This window comes from Coregonus clupeaformis, chromosome 33 (genome assembly GCF_020615455.1).
Source record: "Coregonus clupeaformis isolate EN_2021a chromosome 33, ASM2061545v1, whole genome shotgun sequence".
Lineage (NCBI taxonomy): Eukaryota > Metazoa > Chordata > Actinopteri > Salmoniformes > Salmonidae > Coregonus > Coregonus clupeaformis.
In genome coordinates this window covers 34,212,548-34,233,015 of record NC_059224.1, presented here as the reverse complement: position 1 = coordinate 34,233,015, position 20,468 = coordinate 34,212,548, and the positions used below count along the sequence as shown (strand labels likewise).

At 43.4% G+C, this 20,468-nt stretch overlaps 1 protein-coding gene across 5 annotated transcripts in view; it reads right to left on the bottom strand.

The window, feature by feature from the left end:
• Nucleotides 1–20,468, bottom strand: part of LOC121549047 (filamin-A-interacting protein 1) — a 41,982-nt gene that overhangs the window by 13,173 nt on the left and 8,341 nt on the right. For 3 of the 5 annotated variants that reach the window (XM_041860857.1, XM_041860858.1, XM_041860856.2), the window contains exons 2-4: nucleotides 15,896–16,204; nucleotides 13,624–13,797; nucleotides 12,568–12,746 (exon numbers count right to left, since the gene is read on the bottom strand). In XM_041860857.1, the coding sequence (XP_041716791.1) occupies nucleotides 12,568–12,746; nucleotides 13,624–13,797; nucleotides 15,896–16,198 (656 nt within the window). In that variant the 5' untranslated portion in view covers nucleotides 16,199–16,204. Of the gene's footprint in view, nucleotides 1–901; nucleotides 1,209–12,567; nucleotides 12,747–13,623; nucleotides 13,798–13,891; nucleotides 14,077–15,895; nucleotides 16,205–20,468 lie in introns of those variants that run through there. The other 2 variants (XM_041860859.2, XM_041860860.2) reach the window with 2 other exon arrangements.

The window sequence follows — 20,468 nt, the reverse complement described above, 5'->3', positions numbered from 1 at the left end:
ATGTAAATTCTCCATTTGATAGGCTTTATTCAGATGTTTCACCTGATGTAATAATTGATCCCCCTCTATATTAAGAGACTGTGAAACTGTGCATCTACTACATTGTTCCTGCTGATGTAATTAGTGTACAGGAACAATGTAGGCCTAGGTACTTACTGCTACATAGTACTTACAAATATTGAACCTTTGAGTTTGTAAACTGCAAATAGTCTGTGAAAAAAAGCATTTCAATTAAAAAAAAAAAGTATTTTAACTCTTAAAATGTCTCACAATTCTTCAAAGTTAAGTAACATTTCCCAGAGTAGAGGAGCCTGACCAGACTCAGAATTAGTGCCTTATCCCCTGCCCAGAACCCTGTGGGCAGTGGTGGGATCCCGGATGGGAGGCAGGCAAACAGAAGAAATGGCAAAGGCATGATAGAAGAGAAAACAAAGGAGGGGGTGGGGGGTCAGATTAGAAGCCTGAACCCTCATGTGATTCTCCCCAACAGGGACAACCCTGCCCTTCACACAGAGCAAAATACCACAATATCAGAGACATGCTAGCTAAACTATAAAAACACAACCAGTGTCCTTAAAACACTGAGTGAACCTGAACGGAATAATGTGAGTAGATGTTTAACTAATCTCTGCGGGAGTCTCTATATCTTTGTGCAACTGCTATAGAGAGTCTGCTGCCTGCAACAGGTCCCCTCCATATGGTGCTCACACAACGACACTAGAAACTCAGTGCGTAATCAGGAGCGAGTCCTGATCATTGTCATCTGTTGCTTTGCATTACAAACAAATTCTCCCTGCACGGTAACCAAATCCACCAGGAGCCGGTCTAACAATGCACATGATACTGTAGCAGCCAGACTGCTGTTTCTTAAAGTTTCAACAGCTCAAACTCTCAGACTTACCCACTACTAGTCGGGATGGATGCATTAGGTCCTTGCCTAGCGTGTTTTGGATAGTGCAGGTGCTGAGCTGTATGCAGGCAGGCATCGGCTCTCTCTCACTGGGTCATGAGAGGGCCCCCAATCCACGAGGAATTGGCCATCACATTCCAAACATGTCATCAATGGACAATGAATTGTGTAAAACTAGCCCTGCTCCACTAGCTGGTGGTGATGTCATCCCTCCTCCCATTTATGGCACAGAATGGTGCTGCCCTTGTTTGGCCACAGAGGAGGAGGGGTTCAAGCCAGGGGGGGTGGAAGGCTTTTCACACTCTTTCCTGTTCCCCTGCTCTCTTTTTCCCCCCTTTCTCCTCCAACAGAGAAGGGGAATTGTATTTGTGAGATTTGCAGTAGATTTGCAGCAGCCTTTTAGACCAAAGGTAAATGTATATAGAATTATACTATGTTAGCAGGGCTTCTTTCCACTTCCAACACACAAACTGTTGTCTTGCCTGACCCAATTGTCTCTTGTCCATCTTGCGACCAACCATGTTCCCATAGAAACAAGGCAACAATGCTAGGGAAAAGTTTTGTTTTGGGAACAATGTCAAACTAGTGCCAGACTAGTTCATAATCGTCTTCCCCTTGAATGCAAAGGGAAGTAAAGTGATAGATAGAAATTAGAGTGTAATTAATAGATACCAGATCCTAAGGTGGTATGGTAAAAGTAGACTTGTACATTTTCACAACGGGATGAGTTTGCTGCACCAGAAGCCCAATCCTGCAGAGAGGTTTCAGATATTTATAGCACTGCAGTGTTCTTCATTAAAGTACAGATGTCTCACCCACCCCTATGGGCCCTGATGAAAAGTAGTGCACTATATAGGGAATTGGGTGCTATTTGGGACACAGACCATAGCTCCTGGCTGGGAGCAACACTTGTGGTCTAGTTAAAGTGGAATCATGCAAATACCACTGGTCATAAAACCTGTGTCACGAGGTCCAGGGTGGCCCTCACACAATTTGCCTGGCAGCTTGTCAAGTAGAAAAGGCTCCAGATTAACAGCAATACAGGAGTCAAATGGTTGCATGACCCACTGCAAATATTTACCATTAGCTACCACTGCATTTCAGGAAAGAGTGTACAACAACGCTACTTCAAGGTATCCAGATAATCTTAATGAGGAGACCAAGTTTGCATTCCAAATGGCACCTTTTTCCTTTTATAGTACACTACTTTTGACCAGAGCCCATAGGCCCAATTATGATATGACAAATATAGTTCTGCAACAAGATACTCCCTTTATTCCTCCATTCTCTGTGGTGATGGTAGTGTTTAGAATATGAGCCAGGTGTCATTTCACTGATTATCCTGGCATTATGAATAAGTCCTTTAGCAGATGACCAGCATGTTTCCTGGTGGTCAGGGCTATTCATAGCCACTCTGTTGACAGAGGCCTATCAGTGACGGCAAAGAAGGTCCAAACCTCCCACACAACATATCTGTGGCCAAGCTAAGCCCACAGCTTGGACTGAACTAATGTCATACAATTACAGTTACTATAACTATCACGATTACTATAACGAACCTTCGAACAGAAAGGAAGAAGTCACAATTGAAAATAACTACTCCACTCTAATCTGAATACTTTTTTTCCTCTGGGACAGAATTATCTTGTTGGATTTTTTTGTTTCAGTTTAAGGGAACGTATTTGGAAAACAGATATGGCCATATCAATATATTTTAATTTAGGGAAACTATACAGTATCCATTTCCCCGTAAGAAGAACGACTGACTGAAAGACCTGATAGAGCGGGAGAGGTTCCACCATGGTGAATGAAATGCAAAACAAAGATCTAATTGGCTTGGCAGAGTTCTCTCACTCTTTTTCTCCCTCTCCCTCTGTGGACTGGCTGGCATCCTTTCACAGGTGGTTAGGCTTGTCCATTATGACATCACCTGCAGTGAATCTCCGATGACTGCAGCTGGGAGGAATGTGTTATCACACGGTGCTGCGAGCAGAGCGGGGGAGGGGAGGTCATTGGTGAAAGGGGGGAGGCAATTGGAAATCTGTGCATCAGCGAGCACAAGAGCTTGCAAGTATCTAGTTTGCTACAGACAAAGCTAACATTTAGGTAGTATGCTACTTTAGAAAATCTTTCAAAACTCGAGTCGGTGAGAAAAACAGAGATGGACACCTGCTCACCAAATGAGTAATGATTTTGAGGTGACAATATGTTTGGAGATGGATTATAATAATTTGCATGCATTTGAAATCGTTCAGAGGTCACAAGTCTCATTTCACATGTTTCTGAATGTGACCCACTCAAACAAAATGAATATAAAACCTCCAAATCTAATATTTCAACGGCATATTTTCAACACTCCCTCTACTATTTTCCTAGAGACTCCATCCATATAATCCCTAGCTAAAGGCTTTACCTAAATGAATGTACGGTTGTTGGTCAGCTTGATGTTCCCAGCTTGCTTAACACTGGCCGTTTCAACAAGGTAATTAGACTCAGGTCATGGGCTCTCATCTCCATGCTACATCTAACAGACCGTTAAACCTCTGTAAATGTATTCACCAGGTCACTGAACCAGTCATTCTACATGTCCTCAGCACAGAAAAACGAAGTGATTCTCAGGTTGAGAAATGGAGTAGGGTGACATTGCCCCTAGATGCTGATCGTGGGTCAGTTGAGCATTTTCCCCACTAATGGTTAAAGATAGGATTTACTGTCTGGCAGTGTGGAAAACGTCCGCAAGTAAAGGTTGACCTACCAATTACACTGAACAAAAATATAAACGCTACATGTAAAGTGTTGGTCCCATGTTTCATGAGCTGAAATAAAAGATCCCTGAAGTTTTCCATACGTACATAAAGCTTATTTCTCTCAAACTGGGCACACATTTGTTTACATCCCTGTTAGTGAGCATTTCTCCTTTGCCAAGATAATCCATCCACCCAAAGGTGTGGCATATTAAGAAGCTGATTAAACACAGGTGCACCTTGTGCTGGGTACAATAAAATGCCACGTTATAATGTGTCTAGAAACAGGGGCAGCCGGGAAAAAATAAGTCATCTATGCACTTAAATACCGAATGGAGAACGCTTTTCCTGCGGTTCATTTTCATGCCAGCCACGTAGGCTATACTCCTGTTGTAAATATAAGCAATGTGCTTAATATTAGGAAAGTTGAGAAATAAATATAGTAGGCCTAGCCTATAGAAAGCTGATGGGATCCTCCTCTTTCTAGTAGAGTCCTTCACTGTTTTCTCACTCAATTGCATGGCCTATAGAAATGTTGCGCAACATGAGCTCATGGGCTCATGAATTGTTTGATTACATTTGCATTGATGTCAGAGTGATTAGAGGGACAATAGAGTGCTGAGTACCAGGCAGTTAGCAGGTTTCATAGGCTACTAATGACCAGCAGCAGCATCAGAGTTTGGAGAAGCCTAGCTATCGTGACTAAACGGTCATATGGAATTTGACTGCCTTCATGACTCGTGACCGCCGGTGTGGCAGTAATACAGTCATCGCAACAGCCCTACCTGTGGTAAATTCAATTGATTGGACGTGATTTGGAAAGGCACACACTTGTCTATATAAGGTCCCACAGTTGACAGCGCATGTCAGAGCAAAAACCAAGCCATGAGGTCTAAGGAATTGTCCGTAGAGCTCTGAGACAGGATTGTGTCAAGGTACAGATCTGGGGAAGGGTACCAAAACATGTCTGCAGTATTGAAGGTCCCCAAGAACACAGTGGCCTCCATCATTCTTAAATGGAAGAAGTTTGGAACCACCAAGACTCTTCCTAGAGCTGGCCACCCGGCCAAACTGAGCAATCGGGGGAGAAGGGCCTTGGTCAGGGAGGTGAACGTCTCCCCATTGATATTGTGCATTGTCTTAAGGGTGTTAATCATGTCCATAGTATCACGTACATATGCAGGGAATGACACCACACTGGGTTTTAGAAATACATCTACAAAAGCAGAAATATTTTCAGTCAATGGAGGCCACAATAGGTCTTCCTGGTGGCTTATCCAGTCGTTTGTGGATTTTTTGGTAAGGCATGAATGACGCTCCAGATAATTGTATGTGTGGGGTAAAGAGATGAGGTAGTCATTCAAAAATCATTCAAAAATCATGTTAAACACTTATTTAACACAGAGTGAGTCCATGCAACTTATTTGACTTGTTAAGCAAAAAAAAAATATCCTGAACTTTAGGTTTGCCATAACAAAGGGGTTGAATACTTATTGACAAGACATTTCTGCTTTTCATTTTTAATCAATTTAAAAAAAATGTCTAAACCTAATTCCACTTTGACATTATGGTGTATTGTGTGTAGGCCAGTGACACAATATCAATTTAATCCATTTTAAATTCAGGCTGTAACAAAATGTGGAAAAAGTCAAGGGGTGTGAATACTTTCTAAAGGCACTGTATGTGTTTTTGTAAAATTTTCAGTGGACATTTTGAAAATGTACTGATTGTGCATGGAGTTTTATGGTTTGTTTAACTTTGCAATCAATGGTGTTTGTTTGGCATACATTAAAAAAATCTGAGTCTCAGCGTCATTCTGTTACCATGGAATTGCCCAGATACAAAAGTGACATGTCTCACCACTGAAAGTATGTAAATGTCCTGAACAACATATGAACGTCATATGAACAGCCAATTTATTCTAGCACAAGTAAAACAATGTCAATTATAATTGACAGAAATGATTTGCATACACAGCAATCAATTTGGCAATGCTGGGTGGCTTTTCACCCGTGGAAGAGGACATACACAACATGTTCCTCAAATAGGAACTAGAACATTAAATCTGTTCCTTATATAAGACTAATCAATAAGCATGCAACCCACTTTCAAAACACTACAATATGTTCATGTTGTGGGTAAATGGTTCAGTGAGGCACGAGGTGTTTCCATTGGGGAATGTTTTACGCGTGGAGTAGAACTAGCTGTGCATAGTACTGTGTGAGCTAGCAGTGTTCTGATGGTGATGAACCATTAATCGCCATGCATTATCAGATAGACAGATCCCTTATCAGATTACTCTAGTGTTGGGTATAGATGATGTCAGTGTTCTGTCCTGACTTGCAGGTCTTGAGGTACTGTCAGACTGAGGCTGCATCCCAAAGGGCACTCTATTTCCTATATAGTGCACTGCTTCCCTATGGGCCCTGGTAGAAAGGAGTGCACTACATAGGGAATTGGGTACCACTGAGGCACTATACTGGGGGCCAGGTTAGATTGACATCTGGATTCCACCTTTGTTATGAGCCTCATAAATTCCACCTGGAAGCATCTTGCTGGCATAGGATTTTAAAAAATCTCTTCTACATCCTTGTTTTAAAGCCATAGTCAAACTCAGTTGGTCTCACAGTAGGCTAAAATTATTTGATGGGTAAATCACAGCTTGTGACAGTTACTGTATATCTATTAAGGTAAATAACAGCAATGCCATAAAATAATGATATATTCTATGTAATACTCCCATATTAATGTAAATCATAGTTGTAGCAATGTATTCTTCACCATGTCAGTACCTCTATGTGCTGTGTTCAATAACAATGTGTACGTCATTGATATCTAATGTGAGGACACTTAACTGTAAACAGCGTGGCACTGCCTGGTGTTTCATCTTTCATTGGTTGAGTCTATTCATCACTCTATTGAGAATTGACTCTGGGTGTCTTTACACGCTACATCAGGGCTCTTTGAAGCTGTCTCAGCTTCAGCGTCTCATGTACCGCTTTGTTCCTGGGTCTTTGTCCAGTATTGCTTAGGCCGAGCTGCTTGATGGGGACAGAGCGCGCGTGTGTCTGCCTGAGAGAGCCGCTGTAGCATGGTCGCAGAGCAGAGGTCTGTGGTGTGTGGCGGTGTGATAGTGATGTCAACCCCCTCCCAACATGGCTGAGATTGACCTCGCTTTCATCCCTCATCATGCTCCATGTGCCCCTCATGCAGGGCTCAAATCCCCTTTCCTTTCTTTCTGTGCCCCCAAATGTTTAGATACAGTATACTGGTAAAGTAAACTGGTTGTTAGCTAGCTAGCTAACTAATGAGGTAACATGACTGAACAAGGTTTAAACAAATGCCCCTGAGTGGTTTTGGAACGACTCGTTACATGGTTTATGAACAGGGCCTAAATAATTACCTTTTTGGTCCACCAGCACAATTATCGGTTTTGTTTTTCCAGGTTTCGATTTCCCCAGTTTTTTTTCTTCTTCAGGTTTTCACTCTCAAAATCATACTTTTTTAATAGAAAAAAAGGATGTTCTAAGCCCACAACAATGCTTAAACCACATCAGGAGACCTTCTGAGGTCTGGGGAATAATTTAAATGTTATTTTAGAGGGTATAGTTGCTCTTTAATTTCAATTGTGCACCTCAAGAGACTGGTGTTTGGCTGGCAATGTTTCTGTACTGCATGCGCAATAGCAGAGTTTGCAAAACAAAACACCACCCGATTCATATAAATCATCATGATATCATATCATTCTTCCAGGTAAGCCTACTTTGCAGTTAACATTTAATTTGTTTCATGGGAAAGCCTTTAGCTAACCGGCTGCACAAAGTGGTAGACACAGGCATTGTACGAATCTGCGCTAGTTGTTTTCTCTAGGGCACTCAGAAACAACTGCACAGTGAAGCCCATCATTACAACAAATACTATCTGGGTGATTTCTTTCCTGGTCGCACTGGTGCTCCCAAAATAAAATGTCAGGTCGCACAGCAAAATATCTAGGAGCATATGAGATCAAAATGGTCGCACTTTAGAGCACTGCGGGCCTCGTGATTTGCAGAGTGCAGTGACAGATTGGCACACAACCAATTGTAACATTATGTAATTACTCACTTGCGTACCACAGCCCCCGCAAGGTGGGGGCCCACAGGCTCTTAAGCCATGGAAGAATGTGTAAAATAGCCATGACAAAACATGGCAATATGTGTTGCAGGAAATTAGTTTTAGAACATAAATATTTTCTCTTACTTAGCTATAAAACTGCAAATGTGCTCTCTGCCCCATGGCAATATGTGTAGAATTGAAGGAAATTAACTTTAAAATATCTAAATTTTCTTAGCCTCATTTAAAAACTTAAGAATAGCATAGCATGAGATTAGCTATAAAACTGCAAATTTTTCTCTGCCCCATGTCGTTGTTGGCTAATCACCACTAATCACCACTGTCCTGAAGCTAACATTTTACATTTACATTTTAGTCATTTAGCAGACGCTCTTATCCAGAGCGACTTACAGTTAGTGAATACATATTTTTTTTTATACTGGCCCCCCGTGGGAATCGAACCCACAACCCTGGCGTTGCAAACGCCATGCTCTATCAACTGAGCTACATCCCTGCCGGCCATTCCCTCCCCTACCCTGGACGACGCTGGGCCAATTGTGCGCCGCCCATGAGTCTCCCGGTCGCGGCCGGCGGCGACAGAGCCTGGATTCGAACCAGGATCTCTAGTGGCACAGTTAGCACTGCGATGCAGTGCCTTAGACCACTGCGCCACTCAGGAGTCAGTTAGACCCAGTTAGCCTTGAGCTAGCCTCGAGCCAGGCCCATCTCCCGGCTATCTACCGCTCTGTCAAACGGACGGGACCTCCTAGTGTTGACACGGAGCCCCGCCGATCCATCACGACTGGTCAGCCAACATAATTGTCTGATGTGGTTTCAACAGGCTTCCCGTTGCGACGACCACGAAGATCCATCTGCTAGCCCAGGCCCGCTAGTACACGCAATCAACAGCCGTGCCTGTAGCGTAGAAGCCGCTGAACTGCTCCCGGACTTACTTATTGCTGTTCACTGGACCTTATGATCACTCAGCTACACAGCTGATGCCTGCTGGACTGTTCCTTTATACGGTACCCCATCCTGTTGATCTGTTTAGCCTCAGCTCAAACTTTCGTCGCCATTACCAGTTGTTGTCTTAGCTCTCTTGAATAACACCTGTGACTGATTTATGCCTATCTCCCATGTCAATATGCCTTGCCTATTGCTGTTTCGGTTAGTTCTAACTGTACTTTTTCAATGTAGAGCCCCCAGTCCTGCTCAACCTGTCTCAGATAGATCCTTTGTCCCACCCCCCACACACACGGAGACCGGCTCAATCGGTGCCTCCAGTGATGCTATCTCTTTCATCTTTACCCAACGCTTAGGTTTACCTCCACTGTACTCGTATCCTTCCATATCCTTGTCTGTACATAATGCCCTGAATCTATTCTACAACGCCCGGAAATCGGCCCCTTTTTTTCTCTGTACCCAACGCACTAGAAGACCAGTTCTTAAAGCCTTTAGCCGTATCCTTATTCTACTCCTCCTCTGTTCTTCTGGTGATGTAGAGGTTAACCCAGGCCCTGTAGCCCCCAGTATCACTCCTGCTCCCCAGGTGCTATCATTTGTTGATTTCTGTAATCGCAAAAGCCTTGGTTTCTTGCAGGTTAACATCAGAAGCCTCCTCCCTAATTTTGAGTTATTCACTGCGTTAGCACACTCAGCCAACCCTGATGTTCTAGAAGTGTCTGAATCCTGGCTTAGGAAGGCCAACAAAGATTCTGAAATTTCCATTCCCAACCACAACATTTTCCGTCTAGATATAACTGCCAAAGGGGGCGGAGTTGCAATCTACTGTAGAGATAGTATGATAGAGCTCTGCAGGCTATCCAGGTCTGTGCCCAAACAGTTTTAGCTTCTACTTCTAAAAATCCACCTTTCCAGAAATAGTCTCTCACTGTTGCCGCTTGCTACAGACCCCCCTTAGCCCCCAGCTGTGCCCTGAACACCATATGTGAATTGATTGCCCCCCATCTATCCTCAGAGTTTGTATTGCTTGGTGACCTAAACTGGGATATGCTTAACATCCCGGCCGTCCTACAATCTAAACTAGATGCCCTCAATCTCACACAAATTATCAAGGAACCTACCAGGTACAACCCTAAATCCATTAACATGGGCACCCTCATAGATATCATCCTGACTAATTTACCCTCTAAATACACCTCCGCTGTCTTCAACCAGGATCTCAGTGATCACTGCCTCATTGCCTGCGTCCGTAATGGGTCCGCGGTCAAACGACCACCCCTCATCACTGTCAAACGCTCCCTAAAACACTTCAGCGAGCAGGGCTTACAAATTGACCTGGCCCGGGTATCCTGGATGGATATTGACCTCATTCCATCAGTAGAGGATGCCTGGTTGTTCTTTAAAAGTGCTTTCCTCTCCATCTTAAATAAGCATGCCCCATTCAAAAAATTCAGAACTAAGAACAGATATAGCCCCTGGTTCACCCCAGACTTGACTGCCCTTGACCAGCACAAAAACATCCTGTGGCATACGGCATTAGCATCGAACAGGCCCCGCGATATGTAACTTTTAAGGGAAGTCAGGAACCAATATACACAATCAGTTAGGAAAGCAAAGGCTAACTTTTTCAAACAGAAATGTGCATCCTGTAGCACTAACTCCAAAAAGTTTTGGGGCACTGTAAAGTCCATGGAGAATAAGAGCACCTCCTACCAGCTGCCCACTGCACTGAGGCTAGGAAACACTGTCACTACCGATAAATCTACGATAATCGAACATTTCAACAAGCTTTTTGCTACGGCTGGCCACCAGCTCTGCATCCTCCGCTGAAACTTGCCCATGCCCCCCCCACCGCTTTTCCTTCACCCAAATTCAGATAGCTGATGTTCTGAAAGAGCTGCAAAATCTGGACCCCTACAAAGCTGGGCTAGACATTCTGGACCCTTTCTTTCTAAAATTAGCCGCCGAAATTGTTGCAACCCCTATCACCAGCCTGTTCAACCTCTCTTTTGTATCGTCTGAGATCTCCAGAGATTGGAAAGCTGCCGCGGTCATCCCCCTCTTCAAAGGGTGTGACACCCTAGATCCAAACTGTTACAGACCTATATCCATCCTGCCCTGCCTTTCGAAAGTATTTGAAAGCCAAGTTAACAAACAGATCACCGACCATTTAGAATCCCACCGTACCTTCTCCACTATGCAATCTGGTTTCCGAGCTGATCATGGGTGTACCTCAGCCATGCTCAAGGTCCTAAACGATATAATAACCGCGATCGATAAAAGACAGTACTGTGCAGCCGTCTTCATCGACCTGGCCAAGGCTTTTGACTCTGTCAATCACCGTATTCTTATTGGCAGACTAAATAGCCTTGGTTTCTCAAATGACTGCCTCGCCTGGTTCACCAACTACTTCTCAGATAGAGTTCAATGTGTCAAATCGGAGGGCCTGTTGTCTGGACCTCTGGCAGTCTCTATGGGGGTGCCACAGGGTTCAATTCTCGGGCCGACTCTATTCTCTGTGTATATCAATGATGTCGCTCTTGCTGCTGGTGACTCTCAGATCCACCTCTACGCAGATGACACCATTTTGTATACATCTGGCCCTTCATTGGACACTGTGTTAACAAACCTCCTTCCGTGGCCTCCAACTGCTCTTAAAAGCTAGTAAAACTAAATGCATGCTCTTCAATCGAATGCTGCTTGCACCCACCTGCCCGACTAGAATCCCTACTCTCGGCGGCTCTGATTTAGAATATGTGGACAACTACAAATACCTAGGTGTCTGGTTAGACTAAACTCTCCTTCCAGACTCACATTAAGCATCTCCAATCCAAAGTTAAATCTAGAATCGGCTTCCTATTTCGCAACAAAGCCTCCTTCACTCATGCTGCTAAACATGCCCTCGTAAAACGGACTATCCTACCGATCCTTGACTTTGGCGATGTCATTTACAAAATAGCTTCCAACACTCTACTCAGCAAATTGGATGTAGTCTATCACAATGCCATCCGTTTTGTCACCAAAGCCCCATACACTACCCACCATTGTGACCTGTACGCTCTCGTTGGCTGGCTCTCACTACATATTCATCGCCAAACCCACTGGCTCCAGGTCATCTATAAATCCCTTCTAGGAAAATCCCCGCCTTATCTTAGCTCATTGGTCACCATAGCAACACCCACCCGTAGTATGCGTTCCAGCAGGTATATCTCACTGGTCATCCCCAAAGCCAACACCTCCTTTGGTCGCCATTCCTTCCAGTTCTCTGCTGCCAATGACTGGAACGAACTGCAAAAATCTCTTAAGCTGGAGACACATAACTCCCTCACTATCTTTAAGCATCAGTTGTCAGAGCAGCTTACCGATCACTGCACCTGTACACAGCCCATCTGTAATTAGCCCACCCAACTATCTCATCCCCATATTGTTATTTACATTGTTATTTATTTTGCTCATTTGCACCCCAGTATCTCTATCTGTACAACATCTATCACTCCAGTGTTAATACTAAATGATAATTGTAATTATTTTGCACTATGGCCTATTTATTGCCTTACCTCCATAACTTACTACATTTGCACACACTGTATAAAGACTTTCTATTGTGTTATTGACTGTACGCTTTGTTTATTCCATATGTAACTCTGTGTTGTTGTTGTTTTTTCCACATTGCTTTTTTATCTTGGCCAGGTCGCAGTTGTAAATGAGAACTTGTTCTCAACTGGCTTACCTGGTTAAAAAAAAAGGTTAGGTTAGCTGCTCAGACCTTGTGGGGGCCCTGGGAAACTGTGGTACGCCACTACTTACACACATGGAATAAGGAACAAGCAACTCTCTCTCACACACACTTCCCCTCACCTCTCCCTCTCCTGCTCCAGCAGGTTGGTGAAGTCATCACTCTTGTTCATGAAGTCTGTGTGTTTGCGTTTCTCGCTGTCCAGCTCATTAACCGTGTGGCGGTGACACTTCTCGGCCAGCAGCAGCTGTTCCAGCATACGCCTGTACGTCTCGCGATGCTTGTCCTCCAGCCGGTCCAACTGATCAACATATTAGAGGGTTTTCAATGACAACCACCATGTTTTCATCCCAAATGGCACCCTATTCCCTATATAGTGCACTACTTTTGACCAGGGCCCATATGATATAAAGTTATTCGCTATTAGGGAATAGAATGCCATTTGGGGCGCACACAATGTCTGAGTCATTCATACACTGGTATCTATCCAGTATATTAGTTACAAACATTTACCTCTTTATCAACACTGTATAGCGATCTATAGTATAGTATTTATTTTGATATGAACTTCTATAGCAACCTGGACTCGGAGGTAGACGTAACATAGTTAAGGTAAGGAATTAGGTTAAAAGGTTAGGGGAAGGGTTAGCTAACATGCTAAGTAGTTGCAAAGAAGCTAAAAAGTAGTCACTAGTTGCTGATTAGCTAAGATTGTCTGTGATGAGATTCGAACACGCAACCTTTGACCAACCACTATCCTTTAAAAACTTCTGTCTTATGTAAGCATACCAGACACAACATACTTTGAGTGTCCCGGATTTACATTTACTATGTTATGTCTAGTCTATGAGACCAGGCTGTCTATTAAATTTTTTTTACATTTTAGTCATTTAGCAGACGCTCTTATCCAGAGCAACTTACAGTTAGTGAGTGCATACATTATTTGTTATTTTATTTTTCATACTGGCCCCCCGTGGGAATCGAACCCACAACCCTGGCTTTGCAAACGCCATGCTCTACCAACTGAGTTACATCCCTCCCCTACCCTGGGCCAATTGTGTGCCGCCCCATGGGTCTCCCGGTCGCGGCCGGCTACGGCAGAGCCTGGATTCGACCCAGGATCTCTAGTGGCACAGCTAGCACTGCGATGTAGTGCCTTAGACCACTGCGCCACTCACCTCTTGCATGGGCATCTCATAGACGTTGTCCCCTAGCATTGTAGTGTTGGTCAGAAGGCTGTCTCTCTGCAGGGCCTGGAGGGGTTTGATGGGGGCAGCTGAGCCGTAATGGGCCTCCAGGGCTTCGGGTCGCGTACGCTCTGACTTCAGCATGTGGATGATATCCTCTCTGGCCTACGGACACAAGTAGCAGGGGGACATGTTAGGTCACCTAAGAACCATTTAAACAGAGATAAAGTCAAGAACATTATGTTTATCTTTCTTTTACCTTCTTTATTCTCAATGACATTTGAACCACTTCAAATTGACAGTAGTGAGTAGTGACACTTGGAGGTTGTTATTGTTTTTAAGTTGGGAAATTTGATGATACTATCTTCACTAGGACACAATTTCCCCCTTTAACTGTTTTAAATGTGTTATGTTAACTATATTTGTTGAACTTGGCCCAGGTTTACCATTATTCCATACTTTATCCATATAAGTGCACTTAATCTATCAACTACATCTCCTTCAGTTTGTTTGGTTAATTGTCTGGTCTAGTTAATTGTATGCAGGTGTGTGGGCCACACCCCTAATTGGTTATTGTCCACACCTGATTGTGTTTCTCCTTTAAAATGGAGGTTGAGAACAGTTTGGGGAGATTTTGACAATGTGGTAAGAGGCTAGACAGAGTTTTATCCTCTGTGATCCCATCTGTTTTTAATAAAGATGTATACTTTTTTTGATTACTTTTCAGTCTAGTTGTATTTTAACTTCTTATGTGTGTGGAGTGACGGCCAGCTCCGTGACAGGAAATTATTTTTTTAAATGATTGATAAAAGTGCAGTTTGGCTCGCCAACCCTGTTCCTGGAGAGCTACCCTCCTGTTGGTTTTTGCTCAAACCTGCACTGTTAGCTCAACTCTCCCCACAGGGGGGTGCTGTTCTCCTCAGTGAGACCCCTGAGTGTCTCCTTTCATACAAATGCAATCCATAACACAGGTTTTTTCTCAAACTGCCCCCATATGCCCAGCTCCGAGTAGTGCACTATATAGGGAATAGGGTGCCATTTGGGACACAGTTAAACATTCCTGCATGGAGATGGACACAATACCCTTCTTTATCTCACTCTATATAAATGATTAATAGAGTTGAATTATTGTCATACCACTGTACTATAATATCATTAGCAAGTAATTTAGCATGAACAAGACCATTCTTCAGTGTTGATAAGACATTCAGAGCATGTTGGATTTCAACATAAGGTGTAGGAGGAGGACATGTGTTGTTGTTTATCCCAAGTTGCAACTTTGCAAAGTCATCAACATGCCTAAAGCTGGATGGCGAAAGGGATGAGGGTGCACTGATGGCAGCAGCATCACTCCCTCCATAGAGCCCCACAATAGACGTCATAATACCAATAAAACCTAGCTGGAGGGAAATGGTTCCAATCGTTTTTCCACCATTCATTTTTCCCATAGGGGATTTTAGAAACACTTAAAATAATGGCTGTGTTTTGGTAAGGCTTACCCTGGCGTGAAGTTTTGATAACCGTGTAAATCTCTCTCAGACAAGTTGACTTATCAATATATTTGGCTCTATTTACTCTTAGCATCAAAGTAGACATCATGCAAAACTACAAATCCCTGCAAGCTCCTGCACGTCATCTCTAGCTGACACCTTTGCTAACAGGTATTGTGTCATTTTAAAACTTGCCCAAGACAGTTCACAGAATTGTCAATTTAAAGAAATGTAGCCAATTTATTCATTACTACATTTAGCTAACATTAGATAGTTAATCCAGAGATACTTACCTTTGCCTCGAGTAGGCAGTCTCGTCCAGATCATCATGGTATTTGTAGTTCTGTATGATAGCCACATTAGCAGCTAATTAGCGTTTCACCTTGTCCGAGAGACATGGTTATCAAAACGTCACACCAGGGTAAGCCTACATGAAACACAGCCCTTATTTTAAGTGTTTCTAAAATCCCCAATGGGAAAAATTAATGGTGGAAAAACGATTGGAACCATTTCCCTGTTTGAGTGGGGCAGCGTGGGAAGGGACCAGAGTTAATGGCTCCTGACACTTAGGTTGACTCTCAACAGCAGTGAGTCAGCATCGTGACTCTTGGGTTACGCACTCCTGGTTACAGTAACATGTCAAGCCAGACACAGAGGCTGAGATGATGAGAGGCTGAGATGTTACCACCTGCCAAATATAACCCAAACCACTGACCACAATGTTAGCAGTTACCTAGCACACAGCAGCCCAGTGTCAGTGGAGAACCTCTCACCTGCACCTCTCCTTCCATGACTCCCAGCAGACGGAGAAGGTCCTCCTTAGAGAGATCTGTCAGCCCTGCTGCCTTCTTTTGTCCTCTACTGCTCTCTGTGGTTCTCTGGGGCCTTTTCACTGTTCCAGACACCACTGTCTTCCCCTCTTTCTCTTTCTCCGCCCGCTGGACCTTCATTTTCCTCTTCACCAGCTCTGGTGTGTTCTCCCCCTCCTCTTTGGTGAAGGCTTTGGTGGGCTGGGTGACCTGGTTTATCTGTCTTCCGTCTGGGCCCTCCATGGCTGTGCTGCACCTGGACCGCATTCTCACCTGCAGGGCGGAGACAACAGGGACTCTGAATCCACAGCCCAAATAGTTCACACTACGTTACCCAAAGAAAAACTTGAAATGGCCCTCTTGGTGGCTGTAAATTGTTTAGAGACAATGAGGATTCGATCAGTTCCCTTCCCTGGCTTTGGATAGCAGCTATTTTGATCACAGTGGCCATTGGGGAGGTAATAGTCAGTGGCTCCCCCACTCCTGGCATAACAGGATCATGTTTTGTTTACAAAGCCTGAGTCATGTAGTGCGTCATTATCTCTGCAGAGCAACATAATCATTTGACAGTATTGAATGACAAATAATATGCCATGAGGTCACTTCTTAAAGAGAGTGACAGGATCTTAAGCATTTACACATTTGTAACATATTGTACAAATTGGAATTTGTAACATATCATACGAATTGCAGGACGTAACATATCAAATCGATGACATTGAATACAATTGTGCACAACTTTCGGGGACCCGTTTTGGCTCGTGAGTGTTACTTTCTATGCCACAGGCTGAAATTATACAAAATCTGCCCTAGCATAACTGTTTTTACAATGAATATTCTCTAAGCATTAATTATATGGGGTTGTCTCTCATGGCATATGTTTTGAGCAAGTTGAAAGTGTCGCTAACATTTCTCAGTGGAGATCTCCCTCAGCCATACAACATTAACCAGTAAGAAAGCTTGTACGAGAGAGAGTAAATAACATTTCTGTAATCTCAGCCACATATACAAGAAACGTCTGACCTCTGTGATTGCCAACAAGGGTTTTGCCACCAAGTACTAAGTCATGTTTTGCAGAGGGGTCAAATACTTATTTCCCTCATTAAAATGCAAATCAATTTATAACATTTTTGACATGCGTTTTTCTGGATTTTTTTGTTGTTATTCTGTCTCTCACTGTTCAAATAAACCTACCATTAAAATTATAGACTGATCATTTCTTTGTCAGTGGGCAAATGTACAAAATCAGCAGGGGATCAAATACTTTTTTTCCCTCACTGTAAATATGACCTCAAGACTTGTAATCAATAGCAGAAAAGCAACATGTTCATAATTTCCCTTGTGATCTCACATAACTTAACCTCTCACCTCTGACTAATGCCCTATGGCCTATGTCATTCCCGCTGTACTAGTATTTCATACTGCTCCCTTTTTCTGTTTCTTAAATTGCTGTACTTGATTATAATTAGGTGTGGGACCCAACTCTGGGAGTGAGAATGGTCTAGAACAATGTTCTCATAGGGACTTTTAACATCTGGAACCAATGGAATATTATGAAGCAAGTAGCTATAATAGCAACTGTGTTATTCTAACCTGGATAAACTAATATATTCAGTGTGATGTTAATGCATCAAAAAACATGTGACCTTGAATGGTAGGCTATATGAACCAATGTATACAAATACATGACTACCATGACTTTTTAGCATTCTAGTGTAATTTGTAACCTCTTTCACCATACACTTCCTCTCTATGTGCAATTAGCCTAGGGACGAGGTTAGCATAGTTCTAACTACAGTGTATGGAGTGGGTTAGTTACTGCTACTTGTACACTCCACACTCCGTACTCATATTCAAAGAGCAGGGAGGACGTTTCCTGGCCAAGAGCTCTCGCCTCCTACTGTGCCAAATCACATCCATTGTTTCCATTGTCCTAGAATCTATAGAGCCAGAGTCACACTTTCCATCATATCACACCAGAGGAGTTGCTACAGTATGCCTGGCCTGGCTGGCCTTGTTTGGACATTGATCAGACCAGTGTTTGTTGTCTGTGTCTGTAATAAGTCAACATCGCCATCAGAAGCATCATAATCAAAGCCGATATGCTGTAAAAATGCAGATCACAGAATACACTCATAACAGATGGGTAATTTTAATTGAATTTGGATGATAGATAACTGAATCGTTCAGTGTGAATCAAAATAATTAGCTCTCAAATCAGGGGTTGTGCTTTGGGACAATGCCAGTTATGATGGACACATCAACACAACAGCCCAGGCAGAAGAAACAGACACAGGGGATCCATAACCTTGGAGGGAGGGAGCGACACGGCGGGGGTGCTCATAGAAAGAACACGATGAGGCCATTGGATATGAATGGGGCCAAAGTTCCCCAAGGTTGCACAGTCTCTGATGAAAGCAGCGTGTGACTCAGGCTGAGAGAATCCTGGCAGCCAAATGGTACCAGCCACTTTAGAGTTGGGCGTTATTAATAGTTGTTTCAGGGGAGGATCCAAGCACTCCGTCGGGTACAGCCATGGATCTGTCTTAATTTTGAGTGTCAGTTTGATTCGAACCAAAACGAAGAGTTGTGTACAGAAAAATAAACATGACAAGCCCAGGGTAACAGCAGGTAGAATATTACATTGGGATGTTTACCTATGAAAACGTATGCACTCACTAACTGTAAGTCGCTCTGGATAAGTGTGACGAGGTGTGAATAAAGGAGTCAGGCGCATGAGGTAAAACACCGAAGTCCAGAGTTTATTCCGTTCACATAAATCAAACGCTCCCAGTGTGAAAACGAAACTATAACAAGGGAAAACATGCCACCTTGGTAAGTCCGAACAGAAGCGTAGCTCAACCGAGTTACTCGCTCTCACAATAAACAATCACTCACAAAGACAAGGGGAACAGTGGGAACACTTATATACATACTAATTAGGGGAATGAGCACCAGGTGTGTGTGATTGACAAGACAAGACATGACAAGTGGAGTGATGAGAATGGGATCGGCAGTAGCTAGTAAGCCGGTGACGACGAACGCCGAAACCTGCCCGAACAAGGAGGGGAGGCAGCCTCGGCGGAAGTCGTGACAATAAGAGCGTCTGCTAAATGACTAAAATGTCAAATGTAAAGGTTCTGTATCGAATATCTCAAAACGGGCTCTGGGGAAAGAGTGGCAATAATATTTACGATTTAATATTTCTGAAGTGGTTTCATACCATATGAAGTCACCCACTACAAGTTACTGTACATGTTCTCCTCTGTCTCATACCCACCCTTCAATAATAGTGAAGTTAGAACAGAAAACAAAAATGGTGTTTGGTAATACTGTTGTTCACAACTCCCTTTAATTGTGGATTCACAGCACAGGAGGTTGGTGGCACCTTAATTGGGGAGGGCGGGGTCGTGGAAATGGCTGGAGCGGAGTAAGTGGAATGGTATCAAATACATCAAACACATGGTTTCTATGTGTTTGATGCCATTCCATTTACTCCGTTCCAGCCATTAATATGAGCCGTCCTCCCTTCAGCAGCCTCTACTGATTCACAGGCGCTATCCAATGGTAGGCTAATACGCAAACCATCACTATAACATGATGACGATATCATTATGGTATCAGTTCACACATTGAATCCAATCTGAGCCATGTAAACAACATTCCCTTATTACTAATGTCTAGGCTACAATGCACAGGACAATTTCCCTGTTGCCCAATATCACACGTTGATGAGCACGAAGATCATGAAGAGCAGCTTAAGTACGGATCACGCCAGGCTGGTCTCCCCAACTTACACTTGAGCCTTGATAAAACCTGGGACAGCTGTGGCCCATAGCTGATGGTACAGCATGAGCGCATCACAAATGGAACCCTATTCCCTACATAGTGCACAACTTTTGACTAGGGTCCATAGGGAATAGGGTGCAATTTGGGATGCAACCTATGTGAATTCTCTGCCCATGAAAATAGGGAGGTAAATAAGGGCAGGGTCCCTATTTCTGAGCTGGACCTTTGGCCGGGCGGCATGCACAGCTGTCTGCTGGTTAAGTTTTCAGTGGCTATTTATAGGAGCCCTGTCCCTCAACTTGTGCAGTGGGACCCAGAAGTGGAAACGTCAAAAGGCGATCACTTTATAAGCCATCAGCATTCTAAACAGATGCCAATACTTCTATTTTACTCCACAGCTGTAGGTTTCACACACACCAGTAAATAAATCTTCACTGCTTCTTGTCAGACTGGGCTGCACTGCACATATGATCACACAGTTGCTCATTCGTTCATACGATCCTCTGCACACATTTTTCGAGAGGTATGCAACATCCTTTGATATTCAAAGACTGCTATTTATATAAATAAAATGGTGGAAATTGATAACATTTCTTGGCTTCTCTCACACACATTCGTCCATGGCCATAATGACAGTGCAGCTAATCTGGGAAACAAAGACTGGTGGTGTTGGCCAAGGCAGTCAGCAATGACTCTTATCATTTTTATTTTATATGATATGTATAAACATCTCACTGGCAGGCTGACA